Source organism: Peromyscus californicus, unplaced genomic scaffold (assembly GCF_007827085.1).
Source record: "Peromyscus californicus insignis strain IS unplaced genomic scaffold, ASM782708v3 Scaffold_13__1_contigs__length_99412109, whole genome shotgun sequence".
NCBI classification, from domain to species: Eukaryota; Metazoa; Chordata; class Mammalia; order Rodentia; family Cricetidae; genus Peromyscus; species Peromyscus californicus.
Genome location: NW_026294424.1, coordinates 89,179,755 through 89,197,392, shown reverse-complemented (window position 1 = coordinate 89,197,392; position 17,638 = coordinate 89,179,755). Strand labels below are relative to the sequence as shown.

At 43.5% G+C, this 17,638-nt stretch overlaps 1 protein-coding gene across 1 annotated transcript in view; it reads right to left on the bottom strand.

Annotated features, from left to right (window-relative positions):
• The window catches only part of Bmp3 (bone morphogenetic protein 3), a 28,366-nt gene extending 11,093 nt beyond the window's left edge, over positions 1 to 17,273 (bottom strand). Inside the window, exon 1 of the mRNA XM_052736000.1 lies at positions 16,242 to 17,273. Coding sequence (XP_052591960.1) covers positions 16,242 to 16,551 — 310 coding nt within the window. The 5' untranslated portion in view covers positions 16,552 to 17,273. The remainder of the gene's footprint in view (positions 1 to 16,241) is intronic.
• Between the last annotated feature and the right edge of the window lie 365 nt (positions 17,274 to 17,638).

Sequence of the window (17,638 nt, the reverse complement as noted above, 5' to 3'; positions counted from 1 at the left end):
AAGGACTGCCTGCCTGAAATCTGGTGGTCCAAGAAGACTAAGCCCCAAATGGACCTAGCTTTGTCTCTCTTCAAGTATGAAGGCATAGAGATAAGAGCAGCTAAGGTACTTCACAGTTTGTTTTACAATGCCCCATTCTGAACCCCTTCTCCAAAAGGGTCTTTCAGGTCTCCCCAGTCAGCATCCTAGGCCTACTGATACTTTGAATTCCAGATACAGTGAAGCTTTACAGGCAAGTTGACCTTACGATGGGGTTATCACTAAAATGAAACAGTTACATCACCATGGGAGCTGAAGCTGTCCCTATACCCCTACAGGAAAAATTGTCTTGGGGATCATGTTGTCTCTTCAAGTGATAAGGACTCATCCAGAGTCACTTGAAGAATCAGAACTGAGACAAAGAGCAGTCAGACCACAGTTTGCCCAGGACCGCTTACTTAGACATACTTAGACATACCCTGTGCATCCTGCACCAACCAGTTCCTCCTGTATGCAAACCTGAAGCTCACATCCGTACCCTGTAGATGAGCTGGAATGTCGAACTTATCTCAGATGTCTTTCTGTTATTGCCATATTGATCAAATTCCTTGCCTACCTTACCACTACTACTTTTCCATCAGTATTTTTGCTGGAAGCCACCAAGCTAGTCTTTGACTACAATGTCTGCTTCCTGTGTCGCCAGAATGATATGTGTAATGCGATATGTGTAACGGTCATAAAAGTTCTAGTATTTCTTAAATGCAAATATAAATTACTATTGTGTGATCTGCGCCTAGTCTAACATTATTGTAGGAATTATGGCTCCTTCTATCTACTTGACAAAAAACATGGATTGGGTGAGCAAGATCTTAGTATTTGGATACTATGTCTGAACAAATGAGCCACACCTTTATAATGTAGAAGCACAGCATTTTTGTTCAGCTTGTCTGAAGTTCAGTGCTTTATAAATTCAAAGCCTAAACTTACATAGTTCAATAAAAATGACTGAAATGTTTAAGTCATATTCCTAGTTCTTCTAATGGAGAAATTAGTAACAGAAAGAGAAGGAAGCTGGTTAGGCAGAAATCAGTTCTTTCAGGATCTTCTACTGAGTTTCAGTTAGGCTGAGGATAGACCTGAAGAATCCAAACCCTGGGATTTGTCCCAGAGATCCCTCCTTTATGCACTTGTTCCATATACATACTTATTTCAGAAACACACACGCAATCGAGAAATTATGTTCTTGATCAAAACCATGTTTCAGCAAAAACAAAACATTTTTATAAAGACGTGGAAACTTAAAATGAGTTCATCAAGTCCCCAAGCATGGGGGAAGTGCAATGGGAAACACATTTTACTCATTTTTAACATTGTGTGAAGCAAAAGGAGGAAACTGCCATTTGTGCACATTTGTATAATCCGTGACACTGGGATAATATCTTACAGACCTTTATAACAAAGCCATGGCATCAGGGCTGTTCAGGGGCTCTGCCCTTAATTCAACCCAGTCACCATAACATATACTTTTACCCAAACTCCACATAGATGAGGGACGTTTCAAATGCAAGGAAGAGAAGGCACCCCATTTTAAGCACATGGCAATCAAAGGTTGCCCATAAGCACACTGGTGGGGAATAGATGAACTCCAAAGGATGGGTGTCACTGTCTCCCTTGATAACCTCACCTTGCTTCTTTCCTCCACATCCCATCTCTGACTGTTTCATTCTGTCAAGCCCATTTCTTCTTGCCTTGTACTCTGCTATCATTTAGCCCCCTCCTCAGCTCCAATCTTTGCTGTCCATTAGCTCTCAGAATTCTCTCACACTGCCTTCTCCTCCTAACTCTCTCATTCCAGCCCAGTGCCTTATCTTGAAGTTAAAGCCCCAGGACCAAGACTCATATGTACTGTAGACAGTAGCTAAACTCCCAAAGTGCTGGTCCCCTCATCAATAAAATCCACTTCATAGTATCAACTACAGAACTATTAGGACAATTCATCGAAAGAACTCCAGTAAAACACACAGCTCATAGAACCACTAACAAGCAGCTAACTGGAACCTCACTGTCTGGGATGGTAGTACCTAATTGAGACATGCTGGAAACAGACAATACTCCCTGAATGTCAAAGACCTCGTACAAACAACAATGCAACATATTACATGCATATATGAAGAATGTTCATGGAGTTGAACAAATCAGTATCGAGCAACAATTAAAAGAGTGATGTAACTACTGGTAAGAAACCTCCCCGCAAGGTCATGAGAGAAACTCCAAGCTCCGTGGGTCATGAACACCCAAAACAAGACGTGAAAGCAGAGGGAGGCTTGCTGGGAAGAAGAAGGGGTTCAATGGGAGAAAGGAGGATGAGACAAGTAATTTAGGGTAAAATGACTAAAATTCATTGTATATATTAGGACACTGTAAGAGTAAGTTTTTCAGAGTGTGATACATGCCTCCCTATAAGAAGTACATGTCAATTATTAAGCATTTACTTTCAGACTTTTTCTTCTTTTAGATCTTAAAGTAATTTAACTTTCCAAATCATTTTTTTTTTCCAATAGGATCTCAAATTATAGCTCAGGCTACCCTGGAGCTCACTTTAACCCAGTTTTGCACTGAACTCACAGCAATCCTCCTGCCTCAGCCTTTGAAATGCTAGATTTATAGGCACAAGCCACCCTGTCCAATCTTCAAATAAGTATTTTCATGTGATGAGAAAAAAAATAGGAATTTTGCATGTGCTTCTCTTTATCTACAAGTCTCTACACAACTTTGCTTATATACACTTAAGTATCTAAGTTTAAAAATCAGCGAGAGGGAAGTGCTTTAATATCTACTGTTGGTATTCTAAAGTATGCAGACACATATGGATTTGAATTTCTAATCACAAATCCAAGGTGGACTTTAACACTTTTGAAGATGTTAATAACATGTTGTAATATGAGTTAAAAAAATAAAAGTGGACTTTATTAGCTAACAAACATAGCTCATGTTCTTTCAGTGGGCATAGCAGCTAATCATATGTTGCACTTATCAAATACACATACAGCAGGGTGCTTAATTCCAGTTCTCTTCTTAATTACTGATTCAGAGGAGAGTAACTAAGAAAGTAATCAAGACGGCAGGGTTTGGGAACCACATCATAACTTTGGGTTCAATAAGTAAGAATATTTGACCTAGAGAAAGAGCAAGTAGATTGATACTTCCACAAGAATTATTTTCTGTCCTTTAATTTTAAATTAAATACTTTTAAAAGGTTAACATATATTTAATTTTATTTTATGTGTATGAAACTTTGTCCTCATGTATGCCTATGCACCATGTGTATGCCTGGTGCCCATTAGTCCAGAAGAGGGCATCAGATACTCTGAAACTGGAGTTACAGACAGTTGTGAACTGCCATATAGATACTGGGAATCCAACCCAGGTCCTCTGGAAGAGAACCCAGTGTTCTTAACCACACAGACATCTCTCCATTAAAATACATTTTTTGTTTGTTTGTTTGTTTTTGTTGTTGTTGTTTTTCAAGACAGGGTTTCTCTGTGTAGCTTTGCGCCTTTCCTGGAACTCACTCTGTAGACCAGGCTGGCCTTGAACTCACAGAGATCTGCCTGCCTCTGCCTCCTGAGTGCTGGGATTAAAGGTGTGCACCACCGCCGCCAGCAAAATACGTTTTAAATTAAGATATAATTATATCATATCACTTCCCCCCTTCCCCTTCCTTCCTCCAACCCCTTCAATGTCCCTTCCTTCTTTTCATGTCCTCTTGTGCTGGATAGTATTATGTCCACTTTATACAAGCTAGAGTTACCTGAGAGGAAGGAACCTTAATTAAGAAACTGGCCGGGCGGTGGTGGCGCACGCCTTTAATCCCAGCACTCGGGAGGCAGAGGCAGGCGGATTTCTGTGAGTTCAAGGCCAGCCTGGTCTCCAAAGCGAGTACCAGGAAAGGCGCAAAGCTACACAGAGAAACCCTGTCTCGAAAAACCAAAAAAAAAAAAAAAAAAAAAAAACAAAACAAAAGAAACTGTCTCCATAAGATTGGGCTGTATGTAACCCTGTAGGGGTTTTAATTAATGATTGATAGGGGAGGGGTGGTAGCAGCACTATGGGTGTGGCCATCTGTGGGCTGGTAGTCCTGTGTTCTGTAATAGAGCACACGGAGCAAAGCCTGTTGAATAAGCCAGTGAGCAGCACCCCTCCACAGCCTCTGCATCAGCTCCTGATTTCAGGTTCTTGCACTTTTTGAGTTCCTGTTCTGACTTCCTTGATGATGAACAGTGCTGTGGAAGTGTAAGCCACATTAAACCCTTTCTTCTCCAAATTGCTTTTGTCATGCATGGTGTTTCATCACAGCTATAGTAACTGGTAATTTGAAAGAGAATGATCCCCCAAAGAAATGGCACTATTAGGAAGTGTGGCCTTGTTAAAGTGAGTGTGGCCTTATTGGAGGAAGTGTGTCACTGTCAGGGCGGGCTTTGAGGTCTCTTTTGCTCAAGCTTCGCTCAGTGTGACACTCAGTCTGCTTCCTCTTATCTGCATATCAACATGTAGCAGCTCTTTCTCCTCTGAAACTGTAAGCGAACCATCCCAACTAAAAGTTTTCCTTTCTAAAAGTTGCTGTGGTCATGGAGTCTTTTCACAGCAATAGAAACCCTAACCAAGACAGAAGTTGGTATCAGGGACTGGGGTATTGCTGTGATAGGCCTGCCTATAGTTTTGTTTGGAGGAATTTGGACTTTGGTACTTTGGGTTAGGAAAGCAGTGGAATAATGTATCCAGCACTGCTAATTGGGCCATACTGGTGAGCATGGAAGACGGTGGTGCTGAGAATGAGAGAAGAATGTTAGTATGTTGCCTAGAGACTGGTCTTGTGTTATTTTGGTGAAGAATGTGGCTGCTTTTTGCCCTTGTCTGAAAAGTCGGCCTGAGGCTTAAGTAAAGAGTTTTAGACTAATTCTGTTGGCAGAGGAAATCTCAAAACAGCCTAGTATAGACTCTGTTATGTGGTTATTAGTGTTAGCTCTGATTCTGATTTATAATGAAAAGGAGCAAGCTGAGCGAATAAAAATTCAAAATGTACAGATTGAGAAAAAGGGCATCAGGAAGTGGAATGGAGCTAAGTTCTATGTTCAAGGAGATAAACAGATTAAGAAACAGAATAAAGGGAGTGCTGACCTCAGGGAAAGATCCCACCCAGGTAAGTTTCCAACTTGTTGAAAGGAATTAAAGAAAAGCTTAGAGCCAGGTGTGGTGGTGCACACCTTTAATCCCAGCACTCCAGAGGCAGAGGCTGGTAGATCTCTGAGTTGGAGGCCACCCTGGTCTACAGAGCAAGTTCCAGAACAGTCAAGCTTTTCAAGTGAAAGTAACCATCGAAAACAGAATGCTGGTGAAGATATAATTGAATAAGGGGACCATGTTCCAGTCCCAGTAAGCAGAAGAACTTGGCAGCTTTGGCCACATGGTTCTGGAGTTAAGGATAGGAGGAAGGGGCTATGGAATTTGCCCTCAAGACTATGGAAAGCCTGGCTGTGGGGAGCTCTGGAGTTGTCGGTGGAGAACACCTTGGAGTCCAACCTCGACAGAAAGTAGGACTAGGGCATGGCCGATGCAGTGGTGAAGCTAGGTACTGGCTTTAGATTAGGAGTTGTTTTATCTCTCACCTTCTTTAAAAGAAGAACTTGGCCATTAGCCATGGGTTCTGGCGTGGGATTAGGCATGGACTACTCCAACCGTCAGCATGCAGGCCCCATATCGTCTGCATGGAAAATTTGTCAAAGAGCAGTGACTTATGCTGAGAACATCCCAGTGGGAGGGAAAGAGCAACCATGTTTATTCCTCAGGAACACTGATGTGCCCTGGAGTGCGCTGACATCCTATGACAGAGGCATCAGCAACGCTTTCAACTCCAGCCACGGTTTATGTGTTTGAAACCAAGTCTGTTGCTTTTGTATTTTCTCTTTGGAAATTGTAAGGAGGTGATCTTAAATAAATTAAAAATGGGGGGGGGGAAGGACTATGGAAAGTCACTGAGGCTAGGCATGTGTCAGGGGTGTCCCTCAATGGAGGCCTAGAGAAGCCATTGTGTGAAGCTGTGAAGTGAAGCCTGGATTTCCTTGGACACCTCAAGATGTTGGGGATGCCAGAGTCATGGGATATCTGCCAGGGAGAACTGCTAACTGGGAGTGGGACCAGCCTAAGAGAAGGAAGTGTGTTGCAGTCAACAAAGCTGAAAGGAGTTGGAGATCTGAAGAGCACTTTGACATCAGACATGGAGATGCAGGGTTTGGAGTTTGCCCAGCTGGTTTTTGGTCTTCCTTTGGCCCAGCATTTCCTCACTATACTCCCTTCCCTACGTTTTGGAATGGTAATGCCATTATGTGTTGGGAGTATGTGATCTGCTCTTTGATTTTATGGGAGATTACAGTTAAGAGATTGCAGGGATCTCAGAAGAGACTTTGAACTTTGAAACATTGTTGAGACTGTGATAGACTATGGGGACATTTGAAGTTGGACTAAACACATTTTTGCGTTATGATATAGCTAAAAGCCTTTAGGGGCCAAGGAGTGGAACGTGGTAGTTTGAAAGAAAATGGCCCCCAAAGGCAGTGGCACTAATAGGAGGTGTAGCCTTCTTGAAGTAACACTAACTAGAAACACTAAGATACTCCCAACTCTCAAATCAAGAGATTCGTTTTCTTTGACTATGATCACACACACACACACACACACACACACACACACACACACACACACACACACACACCTCATAAATATATAAATACAACCTGCTGTGTCCTTTTTTGTTGTTTCTTGTATATGGTATATGGTTTCAGGGCTGACCATGTTGTATTGGATAACCAGTTAAGGGGCTCATCCTTGGCAAAGCCTAATCCTTCCTCTCAGTGGTCATTAGTTGCCTATAGCTCTTTGTCTAGGGGTGGACCCTGTGAGATGTTCCCTCTTCATTGTTAGCATATATATTGATACCATTGTTATTAGATCTTGTTTGTGCAGCCTACTTCTAATTAAAGCACTCTTAGAGAAGAGGCATTCTGGCTCAGATGTGCTTTCCTCCCTTTCTCCCTGAGCAATAGATGCAGGAGCTGGGATATGTATGAGTTCCCTGGGACTGGAGTCTCCACAACCCATTGTTCTCCTCATTGTGTCCAGTAGTGGTTCTGTAATGGTCTGTCTCCATTTGCTGTAGAGTCAAGCTTCTTTGGTGAGGAGTGATAACCACATTAAAAGAGGCATCAGTTCTCCCTGAACCTATAACTACACGTGGTTGTGAGGCCCCTGGTGGGGGGCAGGTGCTAGGAAGCAAACGTCTATCCTATCCAAGAGCAGTTTCAACTTTTAGCCTCTGAGCCATCTCTCCAGCTTCAAGAATTGCGTTTGAATATGTGAGAGGCTTCAGAACACTCATGATGTGTCTTTCAGTGCCATAGGCGAGACTGAAATCTTAAAGTTATAGCTGAATTTGGGACTGGATTCAGGGTAATTTAAGTCATGACTCCAACTTAACTGAGAAACATGTATGGGACTTGCAGGGAGGCAGTCATAAGTCAATACCACTATAGTAAGGTCCCCACACTGTAGCAGAAGGTGTGCAGGAACCAGAAACTTCTTAGCAATCTTGCAAAATACAGAAAAAAAAAGTACAGTAGGGTTGTTTATAGCTTTTCTCAAAGCAGAAAGTACTGCTTTTTTTTTAAATAAGAAAAATACAGCTACCAATAGGTGGTGCTATTTTCATACTGTTTGGTGGCCATTCAGCACACGTTCAATTTTCCTCCCTGAGACTACATCAACTGCACTTTGGTCTGCGTTGCCAATGACAACCTTGTGTTCTGACTGTCCTGAGAATTCTCCATATCTGAGAACTGGAGGGTGCTTTGGAAGGTGGGTTTCTGCGCTGGACATCAAAGGGTCTTGAGCAAGCCAGGCAAGCTCTCCTACTGAGCTAGTCCCTCTTAGGTGCTGAGATTTTTTTTTTCCTTGAAGGCAACTACACCAGCCTGGAGGTAAGCTTGTCCTGATAACCCATGCCTTGGCTAGGCCCCTGCCTCTGTGATCATTTCTTTACACAAGGACTCCTTCCTCACACCGTGGACTCCTTTGATGACAAGGCCTTGTTTTGCACTGTATTTTCCCGCCCTCCAGCTGAGTGCAGTAAGTGCTTTTTATTTTGTTTTGTAAAATGCACACATCAATTTTGTTCGCTTACTACAAAATGAAGGAGCACAGAAGTTAGCTGGCAAGTTAGCAACCGTTTGGAGGGGACCTCGGGTTGCCTATTACCCGTATTGATCTTCCTAAGAATGTTGATCATTAAATATAGGTGGAAGACATGTTACTGTTTTTAATCTGAAAAAAAAAAAAAAAACAAAACAAAAAATTGAGCTTAGGGAGTGGACTCCAGTTTGGGGGTTTATAATTAGGCTCCAACTTAGGGGTCTCAGGACCACTTTGGCCTCCATGTGTTCATCAACCCTCTTGTGACTAGTTGAGATGGTGATGTAGGAACAGTAAAGGCAGTCAGTACACTTTCATGCTGGCCCACACAGAACATTTTCAAAGGAAATTAGTAGATACAATGGAAAGCTTTCTATGCAAGGTCTGATTTTAAAGCAAATAGACTAAATGAAATCTTGATGATTAGTTAAATCCCTAGGAAGCAGGGAAAATATTTCAATCATACTGAAAATATGTAATTAAGCACAGGTTTCCACACCCACTCCCTATTTCTTTCTCCAGAAGAAGTTGAGTTGCTAGAAAGGCCCAGTGCCTGGAAGTGGGGGTGAAGGTGGGGGTGATACACAGAAGTCATTGGCTGACAGCATTTCTCCAGGCTGCCTTCGACTTTCAGATAGAGGATCTGAAATCGAACGCCAGTCACAGCATTTTGTGTTATTTTGAAGTCTCAGTCAAATGATTAAGTTTTGTGGGATCCCAAATCAGCTATTCACTATGTCCAGAGAAAAACACCAGCCAACGATGAGATAATGTATGTTTTTCTAGAATAGAAAAATGTTCACTAACTGTGTATGTGCACAGAGCCTCCACCCAAGGGCATTCCTAGACTGTGAACTCCCAGGGGGCAGACAGGTCCTGTGACTCTTTGAATGCCCATTGCTTACTTTTACACTCTGGATCACCTTTATACTGAAGATCGTTTGTTCAATTTGTTAAATAAACAACTGATACATTGACCAAGTTCAAGAGTGTTTCCTACTTAACACCAAGGTGAAAAGTATGTCAAGTAAGTTCAAATTCCCCAAAGCTGGCGAAGCCATTCTTGAGTGTGAGGACCCTCTACAGTTCCCTTCTTGTGCATTTGAAAAGAAGAATTATTAAAGCAGTTATTTGTTTGAAGTATAACATTCTTGTTGTATATGTTAATGATAGCATACCATACTGGAAATTATTTTAAAGTCAATTTGTTTTTAAAGGTTGGGTTCGTTGTTGATAGCTTTGCTGCTACTTTCTCATGACTTCAACATCATATTCAAGTCGACTGAATGTTTGCTGAGCTCACACCATATGACCAACTGTGGCCAGTCCCCCACATTGTCAGGGCAAAGTGAGAGAAGCGCTGCCTTCTGAAGGCTAACTAGGCAAACCCTAGGTCTCTTCTCTCTCAACTGAACAAACCCATTATGCTGAAAATCCTCTCACGTGTGAGAGAAAGGGATCCAATTTTGAGACATCACTTCTTTTGAAGGTTCTACAAGGGCAAAAATAATTATTTTTAAAGGGAGGGATTTCTTTTTCATTTCTCATTTCTCTAAAATAGCACTGTGTGGTATGGCCATGGTGTGTTGGCTGAATCCTCCTGCAACCTACCTCATTTTAGGGTGCATCTTCTCTTGTCAGTAGCAGCCATCGTCTCCACTACAGTAGCCACAGCACCTTAGCTAGACTGGGAATGTGATCCCTTAAAGTGCTTGGACACAATTATCTCACTGTATTACTAGCTTCAGCCATTTCCTTTTATTTTACTAAGTAAGGTCCTGTCAAATGTTCCTTTACATACTAGCTGCAGTCAGTAATCTAGAATTTCAGGATTTTCTTTGTGTTCATCCCTCTTATTTTAAACAGCTAGGATGTGGTATACTGTTGTTTATTTTTTGTTCACAGCAACTTCTAGCATAATTCCATGAGTTGATGTGAAGATGTAACTGAGTGTAACCTCTGAACTCAGGGATTAGTTGAGCCAAATGATTATGATTTCCTTTTCTTTTTGTTTGTTTGTCTTTGTTTTTTTTTTCTTTTGACACAGGCTTTCTCTGTTTAGCCCTGGCTGCCCTAGAACCTGCTTTGTAGACCAGGCTGACCTCAAACTCAGAGATTCACCTACCTCTGCCTCCTGAGTGCTGGGATTAAAGGTGTGCGCCCCCACTACCCAGCAAGCTAAATGATTTTCTTGTAGGAGAGAGAGAGAGAGCTAGAGCTAGAGCTAGAGCTAGAAGTTTTATTTGTTGTTGGCTAAGCCTAAGAGTTAGATTTAAATTCCAATTTTGGCCAAACCTAAGTCTGTCTCACAGAACAAAGAGTGAAACTCACACGAAAAAGTCAATGTAAAGACACAAAACAAGTTTAGAAATGTGGAGTATTCTTAATATTTTTCAGAAACTTTCCCCCTCTGGTTTAACATAAAACACAAATGCATCTCCAGTGTTGGGAGCAAGCATGTGCTTGTGCGTCACAGGGTACTGCGGGATGATGGAGACACAGAGAACGCATCTTACGGTATAATCCATGCCATTCCAACCCCACTTTCAACAGGTGATTAGTTCCACCCTGTCCTTGGTGACTGAGCAAAGCAGGGTTGCAACGTTTCTTGATAGCTTCCTCGAAGCTGGTTAGTCTATGTTGTGGGGCATGGAGACCACCAAGATGCTTGTGAGCACTATTTAGCCCACACTGGGGACATTCTGAAGCAAACTGTGGGAGAGGAGCTCTGGTCTGTGCTTTCACCTGGCAAGTGGGCACTGCTGAGCCCGGAGGACCACTGCTCTAGAGTGGTCCCAACACTCACTGAAATGCTGGCTAGTGCTCTGTTTCTTGTTTCATCCAGTGTGTTATGCTATTCCATGGTGGAAACTTCAAAAGAAGCTTATGAAAATTTAATGTCCTTCTTTTTCAGGGTGTTTGTGACCTGATGGGTTGATTAAAAGAGAGAGCTGGCCAGTCAGCTTTGGAGGGCAGGTGACTGTCTTTTCAGAACTCAGCTCTAAGGGATTTGACACTTTCGTCTGGCTTCTAAGGTCATCTAGATACACATGGCATTCTCACACAGAGACAACCCTCTCTCTCTCTCTCTCTCTCTCTCTCTCTCTCTCTCTCTCTCTTTCTCTCTCTCTCACTCAAAGTATGTTTAATGACAGAATTCTTAACAGTAAGAATTCAAACTTTCTGCTACTATTACTACAATAAAATGATGGAGATACTAATTATCAGAATTTACAAAATCAACAAATGGGAGAAATCATCACAATTTGGATATAAAAATTCTTCCCCATAATGCAGCACAGAAACCTGATTAGATCATAGACAATGAATGTCAAATTGCCCAACAATTGTCACATGATTCCTGATAAGTATAACTTCAAAATATCTGTTAAATACAGCAAATACTGGAGATAAAAATCTGATAGAAGTCTTGAGTAAATGTTCCTTTCATCGAGGTATGAATACTGACCTAAATATTAATGAAGTGATGTGTATTTCCACTACTGTATTTTTCCACAAATAACATAACTTTTCTTTTCAAGCTATTATGCCTCCTGTAAAACAATAAGTATCAACCATGGAGAAGAAAACAATGAAAGACATCTCCTACAGACGTGGAGAAAAGAAAATGCCAAGACAAAGGGACTCTACAGTTACACTCAGAGAAGTTTATAACCTGGAACCAAGAAGACAGGACAGTCTCAAGTGGACTAAGTCCCAAAAGTGACAGTGTAATCATATGTCCCAAGCCGGTAAAGCTGGGAAGTGAGAGCCCAGTTCATTTGCAGTGAGACAGTCATTGAATTTTGCGGATCTTTTATGGTGAATTAGGATGCTTTTGAAGCAGGATTTTTCCAACTAGACGTCCCAGGGCCACAATTCTTAGAAGGTTATTGAGGAAAAAGAAGAAAATTTGTTCCTTTAAGGAGACACTACCACTAAAGGGCCTGTTCCACGCTGATCATTTTTTCCCCAACTCATTTGACCTCGGCACCCAATTCTATATAATACCTTCCAGAGACCTCTTTCTCTGAAAATTTCCTTTATAAAATAAGATCAGGCTACTAGAAAGGATGGGTTTTGAAATTAGGTCTGTATTTCATCTAGCAAATATATTATGAAGCCCATTTCTGCTTCCATTAAAGGACCTGTTTTCTTCAATATGTCTTCCTAATATAAAAGTTTATAATGCAGAAATACTTAAAAAGTAAATTTAGCCTTCACATTTCTATCTAATTAAAATATTTGAACCAATCAAACAAGCACTTATGAACTTCCATGGCTCAGGTAATGTATGTATCCCTCTCAATTCCTTATTATGTATGCATTCTTAGTCCATAAAATTGAGTAAATCATCTGCTTGAATGAATTATCTGCTTAGGAGTTTTTCACATTGACCTTCACAGTCTCTTGGGGTCTTTGAGTGCGTGTAACTACACTACAAAGCTACATTTGAATTTTTAAAAAAATGTAATTCATTCTCTTTTTTCCTTTCTATCCAGCATGAATAATCAAGAATCCATGGTATTATGGATTTTTAAATGTCAGGAATTGTAAAGCTGTCTTGCCTATTACAGTAAAACTTCATTAGGGGCTATCATGTATTCAAAGTAGTGTATAATTCAAAGCAGCTGCACATCCCAGCGCCTCTCCTCCAGATGTACCATTCATTGTCCCTTAAATAAAAACATCATACAATCCAAGGACTCTGTAGTTTCAAGCCTTGTTTCTAGGTGCCTGGAATCTTGATTACTATATCTTAATAATGTCATTATATTATCTTGCCATGGAACACAGCAAAAACGGCTCTTCCCCACTGATCCATGTATCCTTCGGGGTACTGGCTTCTAGTCAAGTAATGACTATTCAGGCCTGGATCATACATCAACCATCCTACAGCCTTATAGGTTAGCATTGTACTTTAGAAGTATTTCAAAATTACAGTTCTTTATATTGAAAGGTTTTGATTCATATTAGGCAAGAATCTCCTGGTCCTTCTCCATTGAGGCCAAGCATTCACTTCTGAGTCTGCATTACTTCAATATTTCCTGCTTTTATTCATGAAGGCAAGTATAATTTTCTTAAAGACAATACACACCCACTGGAATGTGATACTTTTATAATTGTATGTCTTAAGTAGTGATAGTATTTTAATAAGAAAACTAAGCTCCCATTGCTTTTCCTAGAGAAGTTATGACTAGGACAAGTAAGATCAAGTGACTATGGAAATAAAGAGCATACATTCTGTACTGTGAAGGATCAGGACCTTGTGTAAAATATTGTGTTAGCCCACAGTAGCCAAGAACAAGAACAAACTTAAATCAAGATTAAAATAAAAGCTAATCTCACCCCCTTCTGTCTTCCCTTCGGATGATTGAATTTCTTTGTCATCTACAACTTTGTGAATCAGTTTTTACAAAGGAAAAGATGAAACCCATCTTTACATAAAGTCTTATATATCAAAAGGAAAGCTTACAAGACACCAGACTCCTGGTTTTGGCACACCAACTGCGTGGAGCTGAGAGAGGAGAAAGAGGGTAGCACAAAGTATGTTTAGGATCCATGCCACCCACCATCAAGTAATGGTTTAAGTAGGAAGCAATCAGAAAGAGACCACAGCAGCTCAATTTCAGTTATTCTAGGTTTAGAACAATAAATAGTTTTAATCAGGTATGTTCCAAGGAGAAAATGGCTCTCTAAGGCTATAACTCAGCCGGACTAAGCACTTGCGGAGGCTGGTAGACCAGTAGGCTCCATCCACAGAGCACAGACACCTGACCTTTCATAAAAATCTGTAACACCTTAGGTAGAGAAAGCACATATGTTATGCAACTTAAGCAAATCTCATTGGAAAAACAAATGTCATTTACTAACACAGACGGTGTCTTTTGCCTGCATCAACACAGATCACTAAGTGAACGGTGTGTTGAGATACTGGTGCTGATGAAGGGGAAGCAACACTTTAGCACTGTCCTTCCTGGAGTCCCACCGCATCACAGCCAGAAAGGTCTTCTAACAAAATCTTTTCACCCTACGAGTAACTAAACATCCTAGAAGGAATCCAACATGAACCACCTCTTCAGGAGTCTCCAATGAGAGGTAACATGACACTTAAGCCTCCACAAAAAAGAAAAAAAAAGACAACAACAACAAAAACCCAAAAAATCAGTGTCTGCATTTGATGAATAAGTCATTAAGACAGTTTGTAAGATGCTAAAGGGATTACTTTTCTTATCAGGGCATACAGCCTTGTATATATGTTCCAAGCTGTAATCCATCATTTCAAGGGAGTGTCAGGCCTCTCTAAGACAGTTTATCATTTGATGGTATAAGATTATGGTGAGGCTGATAATGGACCCTGGAATTATAATGGGTGGAATGAGTGAAAGCCAGCGACGTGGTTAAGTTCTTATCCATGATTTATTCCATCTAAAATCAGTAGCTAAACAAGGTGTGTGAATGAGACAAAAAATCAAGTTTTACCTTCAAACACTGTGACACATACCAAAAATAAAACTTGTTGATACAAAAATAATTTGTCACTTGGATGTCTCAACTCTTCTCTGGGAACAGAGTCAAATAAAAATATCAAAGCCAGAGAGATTTGGGCGTCTTCCTCATTGCCACCTGCTTTGCCCACCCACCACCCTCCTTCCAGACTTTGTTAGCCACACTGCTGGTTTTCTGAGCTCTGCCCTCAGGGACGCATTAATGTAAACAGAGGGGTCACTGCTGTGGTCAGCTGTCAGGGTAGTCTCTTTAAGTGACAAGGATGCTATGCACCAGGCGAGATAGGTTTCTGTGTCCTCAGTAGAGGACAGGTCTTTACAAGGTCCTACCCATGGGTCTATGAAGAGAGTGAAATCTGACTTAGCTCAACTTCTAGCTAAAGACTTCTCCACATTAAAAACATAACTCACGTTTACTGTAGATGTCATCATGTCCCTGATGCAGAGTGAATTCACAGTGCTAAGTAAGGGCTTTCCTTCATGGACACCCCCCCCCTTTTCTGCCAGGAGTCCTAACCAGTGAAGTTGGGGGAAAATTCATCCAGTAAATTAGACAGAATTGAGAGAGCACTGGAGACACAGCCTCTATCCTTGAACTTTCTGGCCAGTTCGTCAACACAAGCCTGAAAGGCAAACTTCGCAGTCACCTATTCCTGAATCCTGAAGGTAGCATACACAACCCCTACTGCATCCTCAAAGCAGATAAAAACAGCGAACGTCCAGGGAATTTGCCCTCAAACTGTTGGAGTCAACTGTTCTGGCGTGCTTGGGGGTGGGGGTGGCGTTAAGCCATGAATTTCAGTTTCAATGATCTATGTTGAAAAAAACGGGAAGATGAGACTTTCACCGCTGGTACTAAAAGGTGTTTACTCTCCACTGGCAGCCTCTTCCCACCGGCTCTTCCCAGCTTGGACCACGCAAGACTTATTTGCCCAGATGGGTTAGAAATAACCTAAACACTCACGCACCTGGTTTTGTTTGTGTGTTTGCCCCAGGAGACTATCAAGAAGCAAGTGTCAGAAATGGCAACCCAAAGCTCGCAGAGTTAAGAGGGCTGTGTCTGGGGAAGTGGCCTGTTGAGTGTGCTTTGCTCTCCGGGCCCTAGGTTGGCATAAAATGGCATCGGTTTCAGTATAAGCGCCGCCAAAGCCCGTCGGAGGGAATTTCTGCTGAGCAGTTTAATTATCAGCATAAGATCTCAGCAGGGGTGCCCGGGAGAGGGCTAGTCTGCGCGGGTTGTTGTCCCCTGGCCCCTTCCCACACTGCACTTCTAAGCCCCCCGCCGCCAGCGACCCAGCTCTTCTCCCACTTTCCTGTCTCAGTTCGGCTCAGACTAGGCTCACCCAGAACTCAGCTGGAGAACTCCGAGAGGGTAGAGGGAACCGGAAGGCAGAGTCCTAGTAAGGTCCCAGGACAGCAGCGCCCGGGGCCGGGAGACAGCCAGGTGGCACCGCGGGAGGGGCTGCCCTCTGTACTCCGGGGCGGGAAGGGCTCCCTCCCCTCCGCACTCACCTGCGCCTACGGCTCGGAAGCTGCGGACCGTGTTGCCACCGCGCAGAGGCTGGGGACCCAGGGGCTGCGAGCCGGGCGTCCGGGTGTCCTGGACTCTGCTGCCGCCGCTGTACCTGTCGTAGAGCCACAGCATATGCTCCGACACCTTGTCGTGCGGCCGCAGGTCCGGGCTCGGGTCACCACCTGTCGTGCGGTCGCCTGTCCCAGCCCGGCTGAGCTCAGGGAGATGCAGGCTCGGTCTCTGTCCCAGCGCCAGGTCCAGGCAGAAGCAGCCCAGCCACAGACACAGCCACCCTCGCGCCCTGGCCATTGCGAGCTCCCGCTGTCCCGCCGCCACGCTTCTTCGGGTCGCCTGGGGCACTCGGGAGGCGCAGGGGACGGCGGCAGAGCCCGGGTGGCGCTCCAGCTGCCGAGTAGGCGCCCAGAGCCCGGCACAGCTGGAGCGGGGACCGCGAGGGCCGGCAGGTGGGCTCTGGGTGGCAGCCGCGCCCGCTCCGCTCGCCTCGCCGACCGAAGGGCTGAAGGTCTCGGCGTGCGCAGCCGGGTTGTCACGCGCGGGCTCTCCCTCCCGCGCCACCTGAGGCTCGGGAACACCCGGCCAAGTGGCCGCGCTGGGGATCTGGATCTGCGCTCCACCGGCCTGGGACGCGCGCCGGGGCGGGGTGTGCGCGGTCGGTCGCAGCCAGCTGAGTTCTCAGAGGACGTGGTGTGTGTATGTGTGTGTGTGAGTGTGTGTGAGTGTGTGTGTGTGTGTGTGTGTGTGTGTGTGTGTGTGTGTGTGTGTGTGTGTGTGTGTGTGTGTGTATGTGTGTGTGATAGAGACAGAGACACAGAGACACACAGAGATACAGAGACAGACTGGTTTTGTTCCTTCTTGCCCTGATCGGATCTGTCCAGTCCGCCTGTGGCCAATTTCTCTCTCTAGCCGCTAGCTCGCCCTCCTAAGGCAGCTGGGACAAGACTATCTCCAGAAGAGAAGCCGGGAGGGAAGTAACCAGCGAACTAGAACCAGAAGGCTGGGGAGAAACGGGAAGGGAGCGCAGGGAGGGGCAGGTGGCTCAGGCGAGGGGAGGCTGGAGGAAGAGTAGGAGGGACTTTAAAGAAAATCTGAGCACAGCGGCTACACTCCTGATAGCAAAAAGGCAGAAACGAACAGGAGCGTTTCTTCCGTTTTTGCTGTTTGTTGTGGAGGTGTTTGCTATTGAAGTTTGTTGTGTATTCTTTTGATTTCAAATAAAACCACCACTGCGTGAACGCCAGGGAGCCTCTTGGGAGGACTGTGGACCCAGACACCTGCACCATCATCCTAGAACTTAACCCATCACCACAGCTTTTCTTTTTCACATATACTCTCATCTTCTTCTGAGGAGACAAACGAAATGAAATTGCACCCCAAG